At 33.0% G+C, this 25,181-nt stretch overlaps 1 protein-coding gene across 1 annotated transcript in view; it reads left to right on the top strand.

Moving 5' to 3' along the window:
* Window positions 1-24,318, top strand: part of SPPL2A (signal peptide peptidase like 2A) — a 48,153-nt gene extending 23,835 nt beyond the window's left edge. Inside the window, exons 7-15 of the mRNA XM_019664831.1 lie at window positions 1,667-1,763; window positions 2,204-2,305; window positions 3,282-3,363; window positions 3,911-3,985; window positions 7,224-7,280; window positions 7,976-8,078; window positions 10,877-10,954; window positions 12,358-12,518; window positions 20,343-24,318. Of these exons, the coding sequence (XP_019520376.1) occupies window positions 1,667-1,763; window positions 2,204-2,305; window positions 3,282-3,363; window positions 3,911-3,985; window positions 7,224-7,280; window positions 7,976-8,078; window positions 10,877-10,954; window positions 12,358-12,518; window positions 20,343-20,417 (830 nt within the window). The 3' untranslated portion in view covers window positions 20,418-24,318. The remainder of the gene's footprint in view (window positions 1-1,666; window positions 1,764-2,203; window positions 2,306-3,281; window positions 3,364-3,910; window positions 3,986-7,223; window positions 7,281-7,975; window positions 8,079-10,876; window positions 10,955-12,357; window positions 12,519-20,342) is intronic.
* Window positions 24,319-25,181: the final 863 nt, after the last annotated feature.

Here is a 25,181-nt window from a genome sequence, read left to right as displayed (position 1 = left end):
CTCAGATTTCAATCTGTTGCTGGTGTGAGTGGGTACTAGGATGATATTTGTATTATGTTGTCATTGAGCAGGTAATTTTTCTATTTTAATAGCCTTCAGTGGTTTGTGTCTGACCCTAAGTCAATGTATTAGTGGTTTCTGATAGAAAAAAAGAGATTCCTCTACCCTAACCTAAAGTATATTTTAATTTTTGATGAGAAATTTCCTTAAACTGATTGACCCTGTTTATAAATGTAATTTTTAACGGAGGAGGAAAATCATTAATCCTCATGGATATCCCAAGACATGGGATTTAATTATGACTAAGAATGTATTGTGTGATATTGGAAGATTTAATTTACCTCCAAGTGATTTCTTAGGGCTAAGAATGCTGCCTTTTCTTAATTAATTAAATAATGGGACTCTACTAAATTGCAAAGATTCCCCTTACCATTTTATGATTGTCATGATCAAGGAATTCAATAAAGAAAGTCATATTAACCAAATTCTTTTCCATGCCTAATCATTTTCATAGATACAGTGTGACACTGATTGAGACACCTAAAATTCTGTTAGTGCCTCAAAAGCATGATTCCCACCAGTGTTTTAAAACTTTACGTTGACTACTTGGTGGATGACTTATTGAACTTGACTTGGCAACCTTTGACTGTCTTACTACTACCACATATAACCAATAAAGCAAAAACAACCATTGCATTAAGCTGCTTATGTGCCAGATACTGTTCTAAGCATTTTACATATATTAGTTTATTTAATTCTCACAATAACTTTGACATAGGTATTATTACACTTTATATTTTAAAGATGAGACTCAAGGGACTAAAAAAGTAATTTATCCAAAATCACCATTTAGAAAGTGGCTATCCCTGATTTACTATCTCTAGATTATTCTCTTTCTCACCTACGGAAAAGTTATAGTTTTCTGAAATTTAGTAGAATTTGGAAAATTCGGGTAAAAATTATATTTCCATTGTGAAATTTTGATAAAGTTCAGAAAATGGATTATTTTTATTTTTAGAATACAGTAATTTCTCCCTTCATTTTAACAAGATATAAAATGTTTTTAATTTTAAAGAATTCTCACATAAGTATAGCTACTATAGAAAAACACTTGTCAATTTTAACTGCCTTAGTATTGTATCATAACAAAGAGATTTGTTTAAGTGGATTTGGTTTTACCACAGGTCCAAGTTATTATAGCTAAATTCCACCATAGGAAAATATGGATAGCATGGCTAATGTCTAAGGTATCAGTTCTCATCTCTAAGCTACATTTAAAAAAGTGTTTATAATAGTTTATTAATTCTTCCCTTTCTTACATTAAAATTAAATATTCATAAGTGTCTGCTGCTCACTTCATAGAAATCTTTAACAAACATGTCTGGTTGAATCACTGAATGATAGAAAATGTAGAGCTAGCTTCAGCCCCTTAAGCAATCCTACTAGTGTATAATGGAACTAAAACAAACAACACATAATATACCCACTCTTAAACTCAAGATCTAAATATTTTCAGGTTAGTAACCAATTCAGATGATAGTATGGTCATTGCATTGAAAAATAATTAGCCAATGAGGAAGCTAAAGAATTAATATTGCTTGTGTAGATATTTTCATGTCACATTTTTTTCTGTCCTCATATAATTTAATGTCTTGTTTTTTTCTAGTTTATGTTATGATAGCAATTTTCTGCATAGCATCAGCGATGAGTATGTACAACTGTCTAGCTGCACTAATTCATAGGATACCATATGGACAATGCAAGTATGTATCTCTAATGAGGAAGCCTATAATGTTGATATTTGTCATTTAAAACAATACAAGAAAAAGTAGGAGTCTTATTTAAGCCTGTGTAATTCAATATACTGTGGCTATTTAAATTTAAATTAATTAAAATTTAATAAAATTAAAAACTCAGTTTCTCAGTCTCATTAGCCACGTTTCAAGTGCTAAATAGACACATGTGGCTAGTGCTACTGTGTTGGACAGCACAGATATAGAACATTTTTATCACAGAAAATTCTATTGAAATGATAAACGTTTTATTTTATTATGTATCATTTGGTTTTTTTTTAATCAAGACTTTTAAATTGGTGTTTCAATAGATTTCTTGCAACTGTGGTTAACATTTGTCATTTCTCATATTAAATGAACATTTTATTTCCTCTGCAGGATAAACTAACCTATTTAAATCTGTTTTTTAGGATTGTGTGTTGTGGCAAAAGCATTGAAGTGAGACTTATTTTTCTCTCTGGACTGTGCATTGCAATAGCTGTTGTTTGGGCTGTGTTTCGAAATGAAAATAGGTATGAGTACTTGGTTTATTTGCTTTTATATTAAGTATGGATTATTTTATATCTTGCTGTGATAATTATTCATTATGATTGTTAAAGAAGTTTTTTTGCTTTTATCCCAGAACATGATAGTCTTGAAAAAAGTTACTTCTTAAATAAGCCAATCTTGTGCTAATGGATTTGATATCATAAGAGAAGGCAATATGAATCATAATTTAAACATTTAAGCTGAAATAGATTTTAAAAACGTACTTAATTATGATATAGCCACACAATGGAGCACAACTATAAAAAATGAAGATCTCTATGAATTGATATGCAGTGATTTCCAGAATACTATTTTAAGTGAAAAAGCAAAATGCAAAAGATTATCTAGATTATACTACCTTTCATATTATAAAGAAGGACATATAATAGATACCTGTCCATTTGCATAAAGGATAACCAGAAAAAAATATATAGTTGTTTATTGAATGGTTTATTAATAAAATTATTAAAGCCCAAAGGATTTAGTGGCCTAAAATTTAGAAGCAAAGTTCATACACTTTTAGGCAGCTATACAGTATGATAAATCAATTGATAATTATTCATGTCAGTTTCTGGTAGAGTATGTTGCATAGCCCTTGTTTCTTTTATGTTCTAGTTATCTGGATATATATTATCACCAATATCCTCTGTTATGAGCTACTTTTCTAGAAGGAGACATGTATAAATCCAAAGATTAAAGATAAATATGCAGTTATGTCTGATTACATTCTTCTGAGGTAGCCTTTCAACTGTTTTTTAGTGTAGTAGTATTCATTAATCTACTAGGTCAGTAAATTACTAAATATGGAGAATATGAGAGGGTTTTTTGTTATAATTACTGCTTAATTATTGAACAGTCAAATTGTAGTAATTGAACTATATTACTGTATTGATCTCTTCTTTTGAAAACTTCCATCTAAAAATAACTGGATAAAATAGCAGAGTTAATTTTTTATTTTAGGTGGGCTTGGATTTTACAAGATATCTTGGGGATTGCTTTCTGTCTGAATTTAATTAAAACAATGAAGTTACCCAACTTCAAGGTAAAGTACACTACTTTGCTAGTTAAAATAATTTTTTTCTTTTTAAAACAACCTTATTAAGGTATAATTTATGTATAATAAAATGCACCCATTTGAAGTATACAGTTGATTGAAATTTTACAAGTGTATAGCTTCGTAACCACCATCTCAATCAAGTCAGAGAACATTTTCATCTCTTCAAAATCTCTGTCATGCCCTTTTGCATTCAGTCCTAATCCCCAGACCCAGATAACGACTGATTTGCTAGCTAAAATATTTTTAATCATTCATATAACATGCCAAATTCATAAAATCCTTACAGGATGAAATATCAGGGAATAACATTTCTTTGATTCAGTGATTCTTTTTTTTTTTTTTAAAGAATGGGGTAATGAAGTTAAAAATCTGAATGTTTTTGTAGAATAAAACTACAAGTAGAATAACCACTAAATGCTTTTTAAAAATTAATGTTCAAATGTATGTTCACAATTTATTTGTAACTTGAAAAATAATGTCTTAATACAAATATGGGAAGTTTGACTTTTAAATTTGTCTCTTTTGTCAACAGTCATGTGTGATACTTCTAGGCCTTCTCCTCCTCTATGATGTATTTTTTGTTTTCATAACACCATTCATCACAAAGGTATGATATTTTTGAAACCCATAAGAAACATGCTGAAAGATAAGAATCTTAAATCTACTCTTAGTTTATTGATTTTGCAGATGTTTACCACTGAATAAATCTAATTCTTAATAAAATTGTTATTGAAATTGTCCTTTTAATAGAGGATATTTTCAAGCCTTTATTCTACTAAATAAAAAAAAAATGTCTCCTGACTGATGTGAACATGAAAATGTCTATAAATTTGCTACTTACCCTTTGTAAAGTAACTTTTCTTATTATTGTAAAATAATAAATGTTTGCTGTAGAAAATGTAGACAGCAAAGATAATGAAAATGTGTTATTGCTACTTCCATTTCTGTAGCCCTCATTTGAGACTAAGCAAGAGCACCACACTAGAATTCTGAAGACCCAAAGTGTAGTTCTGTCATCTTGTAACCCTGGACAAGTCATTTAGCTCTTAGTGCTTCAGTTTCCTAAACTCATTACGTGAAGGAGTATTGCTAGCATTCCATCCTCCCTCTTCCATCAGTAAAAATCTTTTGGTTGAAACTGGCAGAACCCAACCTACCCTTTCTATGCTAAAAAGGTCCTGTCTATCGTGGCTGTGTGTAGAGGCCAGGATGGGGCTAGCCTCAGGAGAAACTGGACAACAGAACCACATGCTCTTCCTTTCTGCTTCTGTCCATTTGTTCATTGTCTCAGACTTAACCTTTCCCATGAGGTTAGTAGAATCATAGCAACTCGAAGTTCTTAGGTCATCTATTTGCAGCTGTCCCAGAATAAGGGAAAGGTGTTTGTTGAGTGGTAGTCTTTCATTATTTGCTCAATTTTTCCACCTTGTCCCTATTCCTATCTCAAGAATATATTATTAATTATTGCTCAGTTCTCCCACATTCCCCATTTTATGTTGAGTCTTGCTTTGTGACTTTATATCTCTTTATCCTTTGTTACTGTCACTTAATATTGGATATTATAATCACTTTTTTTTTCTCCTATTAGTTCTTTATCCATTCTTTAGCCTCTACCATCTGTGAAATCACTGTAAAACTCTGCACTTCTGATATTTGCTATGATGGCAGAAGACAAGTATGTGCCCCATTGGGGAGCTAAAATTGCAACTAGGTAACAAATGTAGTCAACTGCCCCAAATCACAGCTACCCAAACTGTTTTACTAGCACCTTTCCACACCTTTATGATGAGCCGTTTGACTCATTGACTTCATTTGCAATAGTAATCTATAAAAGCATAAAACTGGTATTATGCATTATAAGAAAAATTGTTGATTTATTAAAGCATTTTTAAAAGGTGTATCTAAAGTTATCAGAGCTTGTGTCAATTTACTTGGTTCAATAAAATGTCTCTGTAAGTCACTCCATCAGAGATCTCATAATGAAAGTAAAGTATTCTCTTTACAAAGCCATTGTCATTGGTCAACATATAGTCATAGCATATGACTCATATTTTACAGTGGCTCTAACTATAAACTATAACTAAATTCTTTTTTTAAATATTTTTTTCATTCTATTTTAATGATAGTACACTTTTTAAATGCCAAATGCATCTGCCAATAAACTGTTCCCTACACATAAAAAGTTTTAGGATTTTAAAGATATAGTGTAATGATAAAGGTGACTTTGATCCTTCTTTCTTTCTTCTGTGCTTAGGGAATTTTTCATCTTTTTTTCCATCTTAGTTCCCACTGACTAAAAATGTGATTTCTAATAATCCGATCCAGTGGAAAAGATTGAAATGTTCTTTGCTGTTCACTGTTATAAATTTACTTTAACACCTTCTCAGTCAGGTTTGTTTATTTTTATTAAGGCTATCTATCTTTAATAGATAACTCAAAATGAAAATCAGATATGTAATTTCTGATTTTTGTGGTTTTAACTGAAAATTTCAAGAATTAAATATTGAACATTCTAAACATGTTCTTGACCCTTGTATTTGTAAACTTTTAATGAGTTAGCAGGGCAGGTGGCCATGAATGAGTACAGGCAGTAGGAACCTGTTGATCTTTTTTCATCCATCACCATACTTGGTATAGCATCTTGCAAATAGTTACTCAAATATCTTTGAATGTAAGGGAGGATGTCAGTGATGGTCTTCAGGTAAATGTTTTAAATAGCAATTAGAAAACAAACCAAGATGAACTCTATCTGGAAATTGAATCACATGGTGGGAGTTTACTGTAAGGAACTGTATTTAATATTAGTTTATTTTCCTAAGCTATAACTTAACCTGTCTGTAGCCCAAAACTTAACATGAGGAAAAGATTTCTGTAGCCAGGGATTTTATCCTCTCGACTCAGCTCAGGTATCAGTGAAGTCCTTTTAAAAACACTCCACAGTGATTTCTCCTGGGCACCCCACCCACATGGAAAATATTATAGTTAGTAAATTAAATTTTCCTAAAATTCAACATTTATCTATCTTCCCACAACCCGTTTTGGTGATATTTATTATAATGTGAAGCACACGATGGGTACTCATGCCATCTTAGCTTGCAACCTCAAAATGTTTCCCTACTCTACAACCCACGTGGCTGACCGGAAAGAACTTTTTAATGAACTCTTCACACAGCTCACATAAAAATACCTTAGCTAGACACAACGGAGGAAATTCAGCTAAGGTTAATGTTTTGATTGGGACATAGAAAGCAGGCAGGGCTGAAATTGGACAGGAGTCAGGCTAGAGAAGCTTCTCAAGTTCGTTAGGGCTGGGTCTCTTCGAGTTTGGCTTTGTTGTTTTGTTATAGTGAGTAGCCAGAGATTAAATGTATATTTGTTCAAATAAAGTTACCGATATTTATTACAAATCTAAATATTAAAAATTTTAGTATTTCTTGTGTCCCTATTGTTATTGCTAAAAATGACTGAGGACACATAGTATATGACATAATATAACTAAAAGCACTTAAAATGTATAGCCCATTAGAAATGCTAGATATTAGTTGTCAATGCAAATCAGTGCACAAAGCTTCACTTGAATAAGCTGTGTGTGGTATGTCTGTCAGTTGATTTTTAATTTTTGAGATCTGAGAAACTGGAACAATGTGTTATGTGAACTTTGTTTTAGATGACTCCAATTTTTGCTATCTACAGAGACTGTTGTAGGAAAAAAGAAGCCTACGTTCCATTTTTTTACAATTTTCAATAGGCCATAAGCCATGGGGTCAAAAATCATTTTTGAATACCGGCAAATTGTTCTTTTTAAATGATTGGACAGTTTCTTTCATCTTCCTTCTCAATTTTAGAACGGCGAGAGTATCATGGTTGAACTTGCAGCTGGACCTTTTGGAAATAATGAAAAGGTAGTGATGGCAATTAAACAGAAATGGCTGCCAGTGTATGTATGTGTGTCATGTTAATAATTTTGACTTCCTGTGTAATTCATTGGTCATGTAGTGCATGCCAAGGTATTGTAAAACTTTATTTCTCACAAAATATAGCCCTTTTCTTAGTTATTCAAAATTATTAAATACCTATTGACTTGGGTTTCATCCTAGAATGATGGAAACTTGTTGGAAGCCACTGCTCAACCCTCAGCTCCCCATGAGAAAGTAAGGATTGTATTTCAGATATGTTCATTAGACTTTAAATCATATCCTCTGAGAAAAGATACTTCTTTGGGGAAAAAAATCCAGATTGCCAAAAAAACAAATCTGTTTCAAGGCCTGAGTCCTATTTTTGTTAAAAAGGAAAAAGAGCTTAGATATGGGGATACTGGATTAATACTTTTAACCTTACATGTGTGTTGGGTTTCATTTTTCCAAAACTACATAGCTATTTCTTTCAAGCTTTCTATACATTCAGAGTATATATGTGTCTAGTTTATGTTCTCTGATTTCAAGTTCTTCTAAATGTCAATTTTAAAATGTTAAAACAATTATTCTAATGTTAATCCTTCCCTTTCTAAAAGATATGGATAAAGATTCCTAAGAGGTTTATTGGTGGCATTTTTTCTTCCTTTCTTTTTTTCTTCCTTTCTTTTTTTTAATAATTACAGTTACCAGTAGTCATCAGAGTGCCAAAGCTGACGTATTTCTCAGTAATGAATGTGTGCATCATGCCAGTTTCAATATTGGGTTTTGGAGACATCATTGTACCAGGTAAGCAATTGTTTGTAACAATTTTAGTAAAAATGTACTGATGGATTAAAATTCTTAAATGCATAGTATCTGTTAAAAGTTACTTATTCGGTATTAAGTATTTCTGGCTGTCCCTAGAGTTGGGATCAGTGACATAGAAAGAAAAAAAAAAACATTATAAGGGGTGGAAAATAAAGCCTAATTGGTAACAACCAAAGTATATCTCCCATGGCTCAAAAAGTGTCTTAGAGGAAGCAACTGGGACCATTTTGACTTTCTTTATCAAGAAAGTATAATATATATAACATTAATAGTTGAATTTAATAATACCAAATGTATTATAGTTCCTACTCTATTTTTAAATAATAATGATTATGTTTTAGGAAAAGTAGTTTAGTAATACTAGGCAAGGTCATGATCAAGAGGAATAAGCTACTAGAACACCAGCTTGTAGGGCACTATTACATAATATCAAAAAATACAGCATGTGGTGGAGTCCATCACCTCTCTTAGCTTGTTTTCTCTAACATTGATTGGGGTTCTGCATTGTTTTCCTCGCTGGGCTACCTGTAAAATAAACTTATTCCCAGCCCATTAAGAAAATAGGCTAGAAGTAATTAATATTTCTCAATCAGTTGAGATTTTGTCCTTCCTCACTTTTCTTACAGTATCCCTGTGTACTAACTACCTGTGGATGGGTAAAGAAAATTAAAAAAAACTTTTATTTACATAGTAAAGCTAAGTAGAGAGAGAATTTAACAGTGTTGCCTTGTGAATAGTTGGCATGTGGAACTCCAGTGTTTTAATTGTCTTAGTTCAGTGAGCCTCCATTCCCACAAAGCAGGGAGAGCATTCTATTGGGTAACCTTAAGGTTTCTTTTTTGTTTGTTTTTTTTTAAAACTGGGGGCTTGGGGGATGGGAACAGCGCTGGGGAATTGGTGGAAGGGGAACAGACAAGTTGCTGTCCTTTTGTTCTTCAGTCTAGTTGTGGAGGACGTTGCTTCACTGGCCCAAGTTGGCACCATCATTGCGCTCTTCCTGGGCGAGGCAGATCAGTCTCCAGCCTCTGGATGGCCGCTCACGGCGGCTGCTGGCCACTGGCTGCCGGCTATACACGGTAGCTTATGGCAGCCCACTGCAGCAGGGAACTGCAGCCTACGCATCGCTGGCGACTCACGGCAGCCCAGCCCCAGGTCAAGCTGCCATTCACCATCTTAGCTATAGAGGGTAGTGTCACTGGCCCTCGTATGTGGGATCCGAACCGGGGCCCTCTGGCGTCTCAAGCCAGTTCTTAACCAACGCGCCACTCAGCCAGCCCATAAATATTACATTCTTAAGTAAATGAAGATCCCAAACAAATATTTCCCCAAACAGCAGAGTTTTTGACAATACATGACTTATTCTAAAAGCTAAATTCTGATTTTGGGGGAGAGAGTTCCATTTTTTTAAACACATGAAAATGTGGTTAAATTGCAAATAAAGTAAAAATAACAAGAAATTATCAAAGAACTTATTGATTAATTATGTAGGGACCAAGACTAATTAATTGAAACAACCAATAAAAATAGTAAAATTATTTTATAATTTTTCAATAGTTAAATGTCATTCTTACTGTTTCCTAACAGTGTTTAATTAGTAAATACAATCTAAAACTTCTTTGGAGAGGGTCAACAAATTTCTTAAAAGAAATAGGTAGTAAAATAGATTATTTATATACTTGGCATGTTTACAAATGAGAGCTTATATTTAATTTTTCTTTGAACTCTTTGTATTAAAAGTCCAAAATTATTTTATTCTACTAGGAAGGGAGACTTTGATCATAATTTGAAGTTGTCTTCCTTGATGCTCTTATAATACATTTTTTTTAATGCTGCATTTGAACATTTTTCTTAACACTGTATGCCAAATGAATCTAACAAACATATACAGAACGTTCCGTTCAACAATAGCCAAATACACTTACTTCTGAAGCGCACACAGATCATTTTCTAGGATATATGTTAGACCACAAAACAAATCTTAGCAAATTTAAGAAGAAGGAAATCATGCCAAGAATATTTTCTGACCACTGTGGTATAAAACTAAATAACTAGGGGAAAACTAGAAAATTTATGATCACATGAAATTAGACAATTTTAAAGGGTGATGAAAAAGTATCTTGAGACAAACAAAAGAGATTCACAACATTCCAAAACTTGTGAGATGCAGCAAAAGCAGTTCTAAGAGGGAAGTTTATAGTGATAAGCACATACGTCAAGAAAACAGAAAGGTTACAATAAGCAACCTAATGTTATACATATAGGAACCAGAAAATAAAAGAACAAACTATACCCAAAGTTAGCAGAGGGAAGGAAATAGTAAAGATTAGAGCAGAAATAAATAGAGAAGACAAAGACAATAGAAAAGATTACTGAAACTAAGAGTTGGTTCTTTAAAAAGATAAATACAATTGACAGACCAAGAACAAAAGAGAGCGGACCCAAATCAATAAAATTATAAATGAGAGGAAATATTATAACTAAAACCACAGAAATATAAAAATTTTCTCCATGACGTGGAATAGTAAGCAGCTAATAAAAAATCATGTTTGTAAGACTGTTTAATGTCTTGTGAAAATGTTTTAAAATAATGGCATTAAATACAAAAATTAGCATATAAAATTTTGTCTAGAATTTGAGGTATTTAATGTTCTCATGATGCAAAAATGAAAGTTAAATACAATACATTGTGTACTGTTGCAATAGTTAACAGTTGAATTTGTGTTGCTGTTGTTTTAAGAAAATAACGTGGAGTGTTTCTTTGTTTTTTGTTTTTTAAGGCCTATTGATTGCATACTGTAGAAGATTTGATGAGCAGACTGGCTCTTCGTCTATATATTATATCTCTTCCACAATTGGTAGATTTTTTTGTTTTTTCTTTTTATTATATTGAATTGTATTCTCTGTAGGAAAAGGTAGATGTCTAAAAATAAGGAGTTCTGATTTCTAATTCTTCACCATTAACTAATAAGATAAATTTTTTCCATCAGATAGAGATAATTATATTACCTATATCACCAGGTTTGTGAGGTTTAAAAGGAAATTATATGTGAAAGAAATACATTAGGTTACATATGTAAAATGCTTATTAGAGTACCTGGCATGAAAGTAGTCTCTAAATTGTGTAATACTAGATTTTTAAAAACTACTGAATGGATAACTATGTATTTATATAAATGAATTTATGACAAATAATTTCTTACCTAGAACAGCAGAGATAGTTGTTACTTATCCCTCTGTTTCTATTATTGAAAACAGACAAGAACAGGAAGGAAGCCAAAAACAATACTTTAATACTTTTGAATATATCAAATAGATATCTCAAAGTCCTCACTCCAAAGTTCTTTACGCTTAGGTAAATGGCCTGCACCAGAGCCAATTAGATTCTGGTTTAGCAAAGTTTTCAATTCCACAGTAAGATTAAATCCAGTAAATTAAAAGCATGCGCTAGTAGTAGAGAATGCTGTTGCTAAAACTTGGTACCCTGACAGCAAGAAAGAGCAGTTAAGTGATTGAAAAGATGAAGAAAAGAAAAAAATTATAAAGAAATAAGAAAAAGCAATCTGAGGCCATTAAGTAGGTACTCTCGAAGGGCATTAACATAATAGAGTCTAGCACCAGTTAGTGTGGTACAATAAAAGAACATTCAATGAAAAAGGCATATAATAGAACTGTCAATTCTGCTGTGTAACTTTGGATAATTTACTTAACTTCCCTGGTCCTCCACTGCCTCATCTGTAAAATGAGGAGGTAGATTAAATTATATGTAAAGGTCCTTCGAGCACCAAAATTCTGAGGTCCTGTGTTCATCATGGAGACCCTGGGTCATTAAGAAAAGATCAGATGATGTTTGGTATGCTCTTGTTGAAGAAGCCCAGGAATGATATATAATCAATATGAGGAAGCTATTTCAAAGAATCTGTTAGTACCTATAGGTACAGATTTTATTTGTCTAAAATGTGGAACAACTCAAAATACTTAATAGTGACAGAATGTTGAGACTATACTGAATTATTATCTTTATCTGTGATTGATGATTAGAGTAATTATAATTGAAATACTAACCAGTTTCTAAATTTTTCAAAAGCTCTGTAGAATGTCTCTCCTAATTACTATCTAGGAAAATAATGAAATTATGAAAAGAAGTCACAGGGTAAAATGTTCTCCAGTATTTGAAAACTAGTACTTCAATGAGGGAATTATTTAAAGTCTACCTTTGGTAGCATGTACTAACGACTGATACTTGGTATTTTTCTTGCAGCCTATGCTGTTGGCATGATACTTACATTTGTTGTTCTGGTGCTGATGAAAAAGGGGCAACCTGCTCTCCTCTATTTAGTACCTTGCACACTTATTACTGCCTCGATTGTTGCTTGGAGACGTAAGGAAATGAAAAAGTTCTGGAAAGGTAACGGGTATCAGGTATGTAGCTTATATTTCAGTTACCAAGTTATGACATAATTCACTGACTAACTTTGGCTGGGAACTGCCTATATATATCAAAGCTTTTATATGCCAAAAAGTTATCTTGGATCTCTCAGGATGTCCTAAGTTTTTCCATTGCTGCCCCCTTTCCTCCTGCTGCATCATCAGTTCTCATTCCCACTCAACCTGATGCCAAAATCCTGGTGACTCAAGATAAAACTACCAGGAAGGAGTTAGGAGGAAGGCATCAAGGAAAACCAAATCAGCATTTCAACATGAGTTTTCAAAATTCACACAAAAGTAGACTTCATGAAAGATAACACGCTATGTTAAGTACTGAATTTGGAGACTGACAATAGCTATTTATAGTAAGAGTTCTAAGGTTTTGCAGATAAAAAGTGTACTCTCTTCAGCATCTCAATGAGCCTGACTAAATGAAATAGGGCACTCGCTTCAGATTTAAATGGATCAAGATTGACCTTTCTGTAAAATTCCAGAACAGAGAAAAATCTTGATACCAGAATCTGTTATTTGAATTGTTTCTTCATTGAAGTTAAACCCCTTTCTTCTTTTCATGAATGTTCTTGGTATTCCAGTAAAATTTGTTTACATTGAAATTAAAGAGGGTTGGGAAACCCTAGCCTTTGAGTTCAGGGTCATGGCATTGATCCCTTCATGTGACAGCTCTGCTTTGACCTATTACAACAAACTGCCCTTCTCCATCCACTCTCATGCATGAACAAAACAGAGATACTTTGGGTGGATGACTGCAATTCTGTTAGGTAAACAGTTCAAAGTTCATATCCATCTTGTGGTTGGTCTGTAGTATCATCTTTATTAAACAACAGCTGATTAACACATTAAGTTAGACTACTATAATTGAAAAAAGCACTGGTCTAGAATTGGTTTGTGTAAATCTTGTAATTTCTCTGAGATTTGGTTGAAATAATAATACCTGCCTTGCCTACCTCACGATGCCATTGTCTCAACATGTATTTATACGCATATAATTAGTTTATGATCACAAGGGACTGAAATGGTAAGATAGCTTATAACTTTTCCTTTAAGAGGTCACCCACATAGAGCTTTTTTTATTTTTGTAGATTTTAAAAAATAAAGTATGTCCTACAACACACACTCTACTACTAGCCTTTGAAGACCACATCCTAGAAAGTGCCTTTCTCATCATTTTTTTTAAAATAGTTTTATATTTCTTCATTTAGCAAAGGTTTCTTGAGCAATTCTATGACCCAGGTACTATTTTAGGTGCTGGTGATAAAAGATGAACAAGTTAGAAATATGCCTACTCTCATAGCCTCTTGAAAGTTAGAGTGTAGTGAGGGATGCAGATAGAGTCACTAACAATAACGTGATAAATGTATTAGGGTAGAGTGACATGAAATGTACTAGGGTAGAGTCCCTAGAGTTGGGACACCAGTGCTTGTGGTTTCATGACGGAATCAAAGGTGATTTGGGAGAGACTTTTTAAAGAATATTAAATTTATGTTGAGACTTTAACTCAGCCACGTGTTCTATATTGAGGGGAACCATGTCTTCAAAGGCTCAGCGGGAAGAGAGTATGATAACATTCTATTGTAGGAACCAAAAGAAGTCAAGGATGACTATAATGCTGAGTAAGAGTAAGGGAACAGTGGGAAATGAAAACTGGAGAAGGAAGCAAGGATAAAAGCCTGTAGGGTTTTATAAGCCATGTTAAAGAGTTTGGATTCTATCCTAAGAGGGTTGGGGACCACTTAAGGGTTTTAAGAAATTCAGAAAATGGATCGAAGGAGATAGCAGAACTTGAGGCAACTATTACAATGAGAAGCGATAGTAGCCAGGAATTAGGAAGGCAGTGAGACTGAGAGAAGTAGACAAAGTTAAGAGGAATTTAGAGACTTTATTAATGAGATGTGGTTATAGATTCAGTGTAGGGAGAGGAGAAGGAAGTGGTGTCCAAGGTTTCTGCCTTGGGTAACTGAATGGGTGGATGGTGATACTGTCCACTGAGACAAAGAAGGGCAGCAGGTTTGAGGAGGAAGTTGATTAATTCAGTGTTGCACATGTTCAATATCAGACATGAACTCAATTCTGGACTTTTCAAAACACCTATAGGACCACCAGGAAGAGAGATATAATAGGCAGTTGAATAAATATCTCCTGATGTGCAGGAAACAGACCGTGCTAGAGATAGAAATTTGGGAGTGTCATCATGTTCAACGAGTGAGTGAAAACATGGAGGGAGAAGAGAAGAACTGTGAGCAGATTTTTACTGTTAGGGCACTTAATCTGATTAACGATTATGATGTAAGGACAAGGAAGATGAGCAACGGGGAAATTTTGTTTAGGGTTGGTATTAAATCTTGACTTACGTTAGAATTTAAATTTGCGACTGTTAGTGAGAGCACGTGTGCTATCTTACAGAATTAAATATAGTATTTCTTGTTTTCATCACCAGCATTTTATTTTTACTTATAAAATTTTCCTTCTCCTTTAACACAACTTTAAAGTATTTTATTATAAAAATATGTGCTTGTTGCACAAAGTTTTGAAAATGCAGGAAAATATAAGAAAATTGAGTCCACCCATAATCCCACCACCTAGAGAGAGCCACTCTTAAGATTTAAGTGAGTTTCCTTGTATGCCTTTTTAGGTAGATGGATAGGTGAGTAGATGGTACCATGCTCTATCTTGTTTCTCCACAGCATGTTTGTGTTATTTCATTTTAAATTTCTTGTAAAAAATCATTTTAATGTCTGTATAATATTATCTCATATGTATATGTACCATACTTTATTTTACCATTTCCATTGACACAGTAATTTCTCTCCAGTGGATTCTCCAGAAAATGAATAAAAATTGTGCAAAATTGATGTGAAAAGATGTTCTACTACTGGTCATTTTTCTATTATAACAACTTACAGGTTAATGTTATTGGCAGTTAATGAACTAAAATTTTTACACAGACCCTGACCCTGCTTTTACTTTGATTATTTTTCTTTTGGTATTTTAATTACAAAGTAATGCATGTTTGCATTTTATAAACAAGCAATGCAAAAGTGTCTAAACATAGAAGGCCCTTTTCTAACTCTTCTCTAACCCCACCCCTACCCTGAAGAGGTAGCTACTTTGTAGTTTGTGTAGTGCTTCCAGATCTTTTTTATGCCAACTCATACTAAAAATAATTGAATATTTAGAGATGTTATTTATGTAGATGTAATAACATTGTGTCTCTGAAAATATTCTTCAGCTCATTTTTTTCTTGGGTTTATTGTATCACCTTTCCTCCTTTCTCTCTCCATGATGTTTATTGCGGAGAAAGGGGATGGTAGGTAAAGAAGGAATCATCCATGGGATGCATTTATATTCCCTATGAACAAATTCTGTGCCCTGGACCATCCAAGTTTCATTCTTAAAAATTGTGATCTTAAACAAAATTATGATCTGCTTCATAGCAGTTAACTATAATATAAAGGGAAGGCTCATCGCAGCTGGACTCAAAGCAGTAGGAAATGGCCCCAGAAGGGCAGACTCCAGGGCTTTCTATCACATGACATAGTAGCTAAATAAAGCAGTTGATTGTAGGAAAATCTATTTAAAAGCGTCTCAAAAGATAGAACAACTTTGGTTATACACTTCTCACTTTTGTAGTGTGGTGTCATAATTTTATTAGGTAAAGACATTCAGAATATAAAGTAACACGTAGTAATAAAAAGTGTGGAATCTGCTGCCAGACTGACTTCGTCTGAACTCCAATTTTGTTAATTATTAGCTATGTGATATTAGGCAAGTTACTTAGTTTCTTGGCATCTCTGTTTCCTGCAAATGGATAATAGTCATGTACTTAAGAGGGTTGTTATATTTGCAAAATGCTTAGACTAACTAGTGCCTGACACAGCATGAGCACTATAAATGTATTTGCTATTATTATTTGTAGGAATTTGGGTTTTATGTTTTGGGTTTTGTTGGTTTGGCTGTTATTTTTCAATTCATTAGCTAGGTTTCCATTTTCCTAGTTTAGGTGTTAAATCTTTGGGTCTTGGTTAAATCTGGTTCCTTTAACTTATTTGTAAAGGGATTGAGAGCCATCATAAGCATCAGAGAAAAAAATCTGTTAAACTCAGTCATTTTCCTACTGTGCACTAGATTTTAAAATATGAAGAATGGATATTTGCTGGAATTTTAGGCCAGCTAGTTACAGAATCTTACCAACTGCTGCTAAGAGAGGGTCTGTTTTTCTGGAAAACTAGCCTTTTTGAAATTTATGGAATATAATGCCTTGACAAAATTATTCCCCTATTAATGTGAAAGAAAAATATCTCATTGCTTTTGTCCAACCTTTAAAGTCAAAATTAATTTAGCTTGAATGTTGTCACTTGTGGTATATTATGGATTATATAGAGTATATTATTGGCTATGGCATCAGTTCTGGCAAATTAGCTAATCTGTTAAGGCTGTCTCTTTGTCCATAAAATGAGGTTGGATCTTCAAGGCAAGTAAGAAAATGTGTAATTCATTGTGGTGAGTTAGCCTAAGACTTGGTGAGGCGGGTGGATGTTGAAATCAGATATAAGGCTAGGCAGATGCTTGGAAAGTAGAGAACCTCAACAAGCCTGATAAAGTAGAGGGAGACTAGGTACAGACCCGGTGCATGATAAGCCTGAGGGTCAGCCCTGCAGACAGCCTTCAGGTAGTTACTAGTTCATCTCTTAAATTACAGTATAAGAATCCTTTTCTTCCTCTTCCTCCATTATCTTCATAGTGTTGCCAGTTTCTGTTTCCAGAATATCCCTTATGTAACTCCCAACTCAAAATCCGCCTTCTCCAAGGAGATATTCAAGAGTTTTCTAATTGAAATTAGATTCACCTTTCCCCATATTTTTTGTAGACTTTGTACTTTAAATACTTATTAACATCTGCCTTGTAGTCTCATATGTATGCCTCCCTCATTAAGATATTAGCTCATAGGTGCTGATAACAGTGTTTTATACACTGTAAATTCTCAGTTAGTGTTATTAGAATTCTTCATGCAAAGTAGCTATAATGTTCAGTCCTTAATCCACTGACCTTTAGTCACTTTTGTGTGTGTGCATAAGTTCCCTGATTGTGTTTTAGCAGCCCTCATTAAATTACCAAAATTGTTATAGGGTATTGAAAAGTGAGGCACTTTTAAAACATTAAACTAGACTTCTGTGTCTGTAATCTTTATAATCATTTTTTGCAGGTACCAAAAGTTTTTGCTACTGTTTTGAAATAATCAAATATAAAGCAAGTAATATAAAAGTCAGAATTTAAGGTGATGAAATGTTTGTTTATGCTGTTAATCATTTGGTTCGTTCTAATGCCCGACATTAGAGTGGAGTGTTAGAATAGTGGTGGTAAAAAGCAGGACTTTGCATGGAGACTTCTAAATGTCATGGGTAACTCCAACAGCCTTTTAATATTGTTTTCAAAGAGCAAATTATACCTCATTTGTTGCTGAAACTTAAGAGACTTCATAGAAATACTTTAGTATTTTACTTGGAGCCTTTCAGCTCTTTCAATGAATTTCTCTGATCAAAAGAAGTAATGTTTCTATAAAATTTCACTAAAATAATACTAATTTGGAAATCTTAATTGTATATTCTTTTCTAGAGCTCAAAGCTACTTGACACTATATTTTCTATGAATTTTTTTTTTCTAGAATGCTTCAAGAGTACAGTATTCAGTTCCATTTATTTGATTTTACTGAGAATTAGTTCTAATTAGTGTAGAGTAAATAAAGGTGTATTTTCTCTAGAGAGAAAAGTCAAGCACTAGCATAATTACTTTGGCATATAGAACAATTAAGAGAAATTGTCATTTTAGGAGATTTTTATTTGTTTGTTTCTAATCCTAAATCAGTGGAGTTAGATTTATGCAGCCCCCTCCAATGGGCAATTTTACTCTGAGTTAGAAGTAAGTTTTTAGTTGTTGATACCAGTAAACAGTGGATTTGTCTCTGTTAAATGTCACTAGTGCTTCTAATTATTTTTAGAAGTCACAAGCTGTCACTAACAAGTCCGAGTAGAGATACTTAGAACAACTCTGCTTTAGTATCAGCAACTCTCCAGTTACCCCACATCGATGAGGGTCTTATTAGAGTGTTTCTGGAGATTGGTTCAATTATAAATAAGCAGAGCTATTAGTAAATGATGTTTCTATGTTGTTTTTTATTGAACAGTCAGGAAAGAAAACTACATACATACAGAGTAGAAATGTTTACTTCTCAATAAGTTGATTTTAAAAGTTTTTTGTTTCTTTTTTAAGCTAAGACTTTTCTATATTTAGGGATCAGTTTACATTGCCAGTGAGGTACCTCAACATTAGGAAGGAAGAGACATGTTATAGCTGAGGGTATGTAGGCTATTGTTTCATTAGGTGACAGTCGCCAGGGTAAACAGGTCTCGGGGAAGTAAGAGTTTCTCCACCATCCATCCTGCGCTGAGGCTGCTCACAGCTCAACCTCTTCACCCAGAGCTTCTAAATTGCTAGAAGAAAGGGGGGCTAAATATATCTTACCTGCTTCTCCTCTCCCTCCTTCATTTAAATTGTGACTAAAATCAACTTTCAACAACTTCACCTTAAGTTTCCTGTGGTAAAATGCTTACTATATAACCTGTCTTGATTTGGCTTCTTTTTTCTCCTAGAACATGTAACTACCTTCATCTAGGGGATATCTTTGGCAAATAGAGGGCCTTAAAACTGATTGTTTGGGAACTTGAGATGATTCATAGAGTGTCAGCAGATTTGGGTTGTGTAAGCTGTGTCCATTACTTGAGACAGTTGTCAGGTGAAAGCCTCAGCTCATGTTGTATGCTTCTTGTCCAGCAAGTCCTGAGACCCCATTTGGAAGTGATTCCTCTCCTTCCTCTTCCAAAAAACACTAAAGCTTTTAGAATCAGTTTACAAAACTAGGAACAGTTGTCTTGCTGCTCTTTTCTTCTAATTCTTCATAAAGGAGGAGGAAAAAAGTGTATCACAATACTGAAATTTAATCACTAATCTTAAAAATTTTTACAATATTCACAAAGACATCAAGTACTTTTTTCTGTTTTTTAAGGAATTTTTTCTGAACAGGGTGAAAACACAGAATGTTTAAGCACTTTCTTCTTCCTTCATTCCCAAATATGGAAATATTTTTATGGGAATATGGGCAGAGCTGAAGTGACTATTTGAGAAAAGTTTAACTGGTAATTAATTCTTCTAAAATAGTCTATAACAAATGTATTCTTGATTTTGTTTTTAGATATCATTTGACCTTTAAGTACCTTCAAGTTATTTGTTTTTAGTAGCAATTTTTGTCATACAATATTTCCAAAATTTCATGTATCATTTTCATATTATCTTAAGGTCAGTTCAAGGTGTCAACCAGGTTATACTGTCCCCGAGCCAGCAGGTATTCTCACAGTGAGTTGTGGGGCTATTTTTAGTTTTTCTACTTCTTGGAGTGGACACTGCCTAGAATGGTGTCCTGGAATAAGCATCAGGAATATCTTCTTTTTGTAGTGGAGTTCCCACTGCCACGAAGGGCAGTATTTATATAGGGAAATGGAAATAGTGGAGTATCCAGTCCAGAGAAAGCATTTGTCAGATTGGCCCTGAGTCCAATGATTAGCTTCCTGAAAGGTTTAGTGTCACTTTTGACTGTCTTTAGGAGCGTGGATATTGAACCAAAAGGAGTGCTCAGTTCCGTAGAGCACTCCGTGCCGTTTTGAAAAATTGGGGATCCTTTTGCCAAATTAGTGAATGTTGAGGGCAAGTTGAAAATTTGCATTTCCTAACATCTTTATTTACGCCTAGATGATGGAACAGCCCGACTATGCAACAAATGAAGAAGACCCTGTGACTGCTGGTGAACAGATTGTCCAACAGTAATACTATGTGGACTTGCCATAAATGTGTCAATTGATTTTCTACAAATAGAGTTCGACTTTTTGAATTGACTTTTGAATTGACAATCTGAAAGAATTTTCAATGACATGCTTGCAAATATATATTTTTAAGAGCTGGTACTGACAATTACATCATAAATAATTAAAATACATTTGCTTTTAACTATGTTAAAGTTGTGCCTTCACATTAAATAAAAGGATTTGGTCTGTTTAATTTTCAAAATGTATTATATACAGTATATTTTTCTAAAAAAGAATTGATCCACCCCTGTACTTTTCTTACTGAAATCTGTTTCAACTCTAATGATAGATAAAAGTATTTCTGTCTTAAGTGAGTTTCTGAACAGATTTTACTGTAAAGAATTATGCAAATTTTATGCTCTATAGAAATAACTATTTAAGACCATGCAAGAAGGCAGTTTAGCAATGAAATTTTGGACTTGTATCACTGCAAAGGTTAGAAAAATATAATTTGGGAATATATAAATGCATATTTTTATAGCATACATTAAAAAAAATTCCCAGTTCTTTTTTAAACTTGAGAACCTAAATTGCTTCAAATTGCGTATGTATTATATTAGAATATTTTTCCAGGGATACAGAAACATAATATATAGAACTAATCATTAAAAGGACACAAAAACTGAAATCCACAGTTTTCTGTGGTCTGATGTTTCCTTGAAGATGTAGCTTAAATTTCTACATTAATATTCAATTTCACTATGGTATTTCTGATCTCTGAAGTTTGATCCTGTTGACGCTAAGGCTTGATATTTTGTATAAATTATTTTTTTATCAAATTATATATTAATACATATGGCTTATTGTTTGAGTATAATATCCCTAACAATTACCCCCACCCTCCCAACTTTTTTGCCTCAGTCCCACTCCTTTCCCCAAAAGAAACCTCTTAACTTTTTAATATTTTGGTGGTTTACAAATGTACAAAGTGTGCTTCAGAGGAAAGAATTGAAGACAAAAGACAGGAAACTGGGTGTTAGTCTCAGTGTAATTACATTACAAGAGTTTGAGTAAATTGTCTTAGCTCAAGACACTTGTATCTCAGTTCTCTCACCTGCAGAATGAGTAGATTAGACCAATTAATCAATCTTGTACCTTCCAGCTTGAAAAAATCTTGCTCATTCTTTGCTAAATCTCAGATGTAACCTCCAACATTCTGCTGGGCATCAGAGGTCAAATTATCTTTCCATTTTCTTTTATTTTCTCTAAGAAATTTCCAAATGACATGTGATTGCAAAGGCAGCAGAAATTTGCATTTCTCTGTAAATAATATATAAAATATGTGAGCAAATCATGATCTTTCATTCTACAGCCAGTTCAGCTGATTAAAAGGTAAAATTAATGCCTTTTAAAATGGATCAGAGCTTTGATGTTTGAACTAAATTTAGCACTTGAGAGAATTAGATGCTTTTGATTAAGTCTTAACTTTTGCTGAGTAAATTAAAGGTAGAGAAGCCCCCTTGACAGCCCTCTTTCCACTTAATACACTTCTGGGTCCTTTAGTAAATGGCAAGTATCTGACAAGTAAGGGTTAAACTTAATTTTGCCTCTGTAATATCAAGTTTGAATTTTTTCCAAAGAATATAATTTATTTGGAACTCTGATAGAAGAACAGATTAAGTACCATTTTAAAGCTCCAACTATATTTTCATTTATAATATCAATAAAATGTTTGCCAGAATACAGCTTTTTTAGTAAAATTATCTGCATTCTCATCCCAGCTTTCTGATATTCAAAAGCCTCACCACATTTTATGAAGAATGTTTAAGAAAATTTTACATCTAGAAATCTAAAATTTTAGTGCTTTGATACAAATTCTACTTTATCCAACCATTGTTATCAAGGAGGTAAACCCTATTCTAGTTTGCTTTTAAATTTTTATTGACTAACTAGAAATAAGAAATAAAAAGTGAAATTCCTTAAGTTTCTCCATTCTCAATGTCAACTTTATATTTTACTTAAATACTCATTTTACCAACCCACCTGAAAATATTTAGAAAAATTACAATAAAGTACAGAAATATTTTACTTTGGGGATCAAAATGAACAGAAGGTAGGGGAGATGAAAACTTGGCTTTAAAAGGCAACATCGTTTCTTCCTCTCTTGCCCTTCTACCATAAGATACTTTATTACTACTTATAGAAAAACAATTATTGCTTAGAAATTCTCTGAACATTTTTTTAGCTTATCAAACAAATCACTAAATATCTCAAATTGTAATATAGATGATTTTTTCCCTTCAGTTTAGTTCAGCAAAGATAAATAGATTTGTGGGGAAAGGAAGACCTTTCTAAGTCCTAATACATTGTATTTTCTTCTAGCTTGTTTTTTTCTTTATCTTAGCAGTACCTTATTAGTGCAATCTGCAATTTATTTCACTTTTGAAAGAAGAAAAATTTAATCCATCTGCTGTTGGCATTTATAGATTTTAGTTAAATACCCATAGAGATTTTGGTGAAATGGTACATTTATAGTAAATACAAATGAACTTTATAGCTATCTTTTGCTCTTTCAATTTTTGCCTTAGGTATAAGCAAACATTATTTTTACATTTGACCAAAATATTTGAACTAATTTATTTAAGCCTGGTCTCAAATTTCAGCCTGATCTCAACCAATGAGACTTCGAAAACACAGGAATTGCATTTCAGGCTGGTGGAACGTACTAGTGTACTAGTTTGAAAGGCTTCATATTTTTCCATTAACAAGGAAAAGAATTCAATTTATTTAAGGTGATGCCAAATAACCAACTCTACAGTTTGAAAAATATATATATTTTCAGTAATCGAATTTATCTCAGATAATTCTAAACAGGTTGGGAGAGTAATGCAAATAAAATCAAAATACTGAATATAAATCACTTTATGCTTCCTAGGAGGCAGATACTCTGTATATTCAAGAGATCTGAATCAATTTACTCAACCTTTTGGAATTTAAAAGAAATTGTGTAGTACTCATGATTTGGATTACTGAATTTTCAGAGTAAACAATGATTGAAAGCGTAGTTATACAGGCCATATTATAGTGAAGACCTTGTATGTGAGCTTCCTTGTTTAATGTTTCAGTCTTTGTATCTGTGAAAAGGTCATTGGGGAACAATGATTGCCTAAACTAAAATTTTGGAATAGCCCCATCTTATTGTCAATTAAGGGGCAACTGAAAGAAAAAAGTATAGAATGTCATCATTCGTTTCTTTGATTAGGCATAAAAGTATTGTAAACAACTTCTATTCTTTTGGAATGTAAATTAAATATATATCCATAGTTTATCTGGTTAACCTGCAGGATTTCACAGTAAAACATGTCAATGTAAATGTGGTAGTTTTTGCCTATTCATACCTTCTGTTGTATTTTGTTTAAATGAGAACCTTTTAAAAAATACTTATGATTGGATTTTTACTTAGATGATTGGATTGAGTGTGGAATTCTTTTTTTAACACTTTGATATGTAAGTGTAAATTCATACTTTATAACACTATTAAGCTTTATTTTTTTTATGGGACATGATTTAAAATTTTTTGAAGTGTTAATTTAGCAGTGCTTTAAAAGTCTTCATTATGTGCCAATACTGACAAGGAAAACAATTTTTTAATGTATTGAATTCATTATGGTATTCAATAAATTTTATTTTAAAATAAAATTTGAATTTGTGTTATTTTGACTGGTGAAAAATAATTCAGAATGGACTAAAGGTGTACTAGAACTTGTCCACATAAGGTACAAATGGTAATAATCACTTAAGAAATTGTGTAGTTATTTAAGTCTGACAAATTATCCATAAAACTTAGATTCCATAAGTGTCATTTACTGGAAATTTATATTGATACATGATAGCCCTTAATAAATATTTATTGAATTAATGTATGTACAGACTTTTTTTACCAAAAAATTATTGTACATCTTGTGATGAACATTCCTGGCATTTTCTTATTAAAGAAACAAGTTTACTGTAAAACAGTATGCTGTGTTATGCTGGCAGCAGCGTCATACATCTCGTGTTCACTGCGTCTTGATTGCATCATTTTCTCTTGTGCTTGATTTAATCTCATGTGTTTTGTACAGTAAGATGCTTTATAGGTTTGTAGCCTAGGAGCAATAGGCAAACCATACAGCCTAGGCGTGTAGTAGGCTGTACCATCTAGGTTTGTGTAAGTGCACTTTTATGATGTTCACATTTGCACAGAATCACCCAACTACACATTTCTCAATGTATCCCTGTTGTTAAGCAGCGCATGACTGTACCTGTTAAAAAGATGGACATGATGCCATTGTTACATCTAAAAAAATGAACAATAATTATTTGATATTGTCTTACATCTGGTTCATAACCAAATTTTCCAAGTTGGCTCACACATGTCTTGTTTAGTTGATGAATTGAATTGGGATCCCATTATTCTTAAATCAGAATCACTTCTGTGTACAACCTGATTGATTGTTCATCCCTCAATTTTATGTGATTAAGTCTCTGCCTCAGATTGAAATTTAGGGCTTGCTTTTTTACCTAAGTGTCATCAGTTTGTTTGTTTTTTGTTGTTTTTTTTCACTTTCTCAGGCTGTAGTTAAATCAAATGATTTAGGAATAGCCACACCATCAAAAATAGTTTTAGAAAATTATCATTTACCATACTTTGATACATTTAGTCTTAGACCCCTTTAAACTCTCTGTCCAGCCAAAGTAATCCATTCATTAACATTTTCTTCAGAGAAGTTCATGTAGTCCCAGTAAC

The sequence above is a fragment of the Hipposideros armiger genome, unplaced genomic scaffold (assembly GCF_001890085.2).
Source record: "Hipposideros armiger isolate ML-2016 unplaced genomic scaffold, ASM189008v1 scaffold_12, whole genome shotgun sequence".
Taxonomy (NCBI): Eukaryota; Metazoa; Chordata; class Mammalia; order Chiroptera; family Hipposideridae; genus Hipposideros; species Hipposideros armiger.
This window is presented reverse-complemented; position numbering and strand designations above follow the sequence as displayed.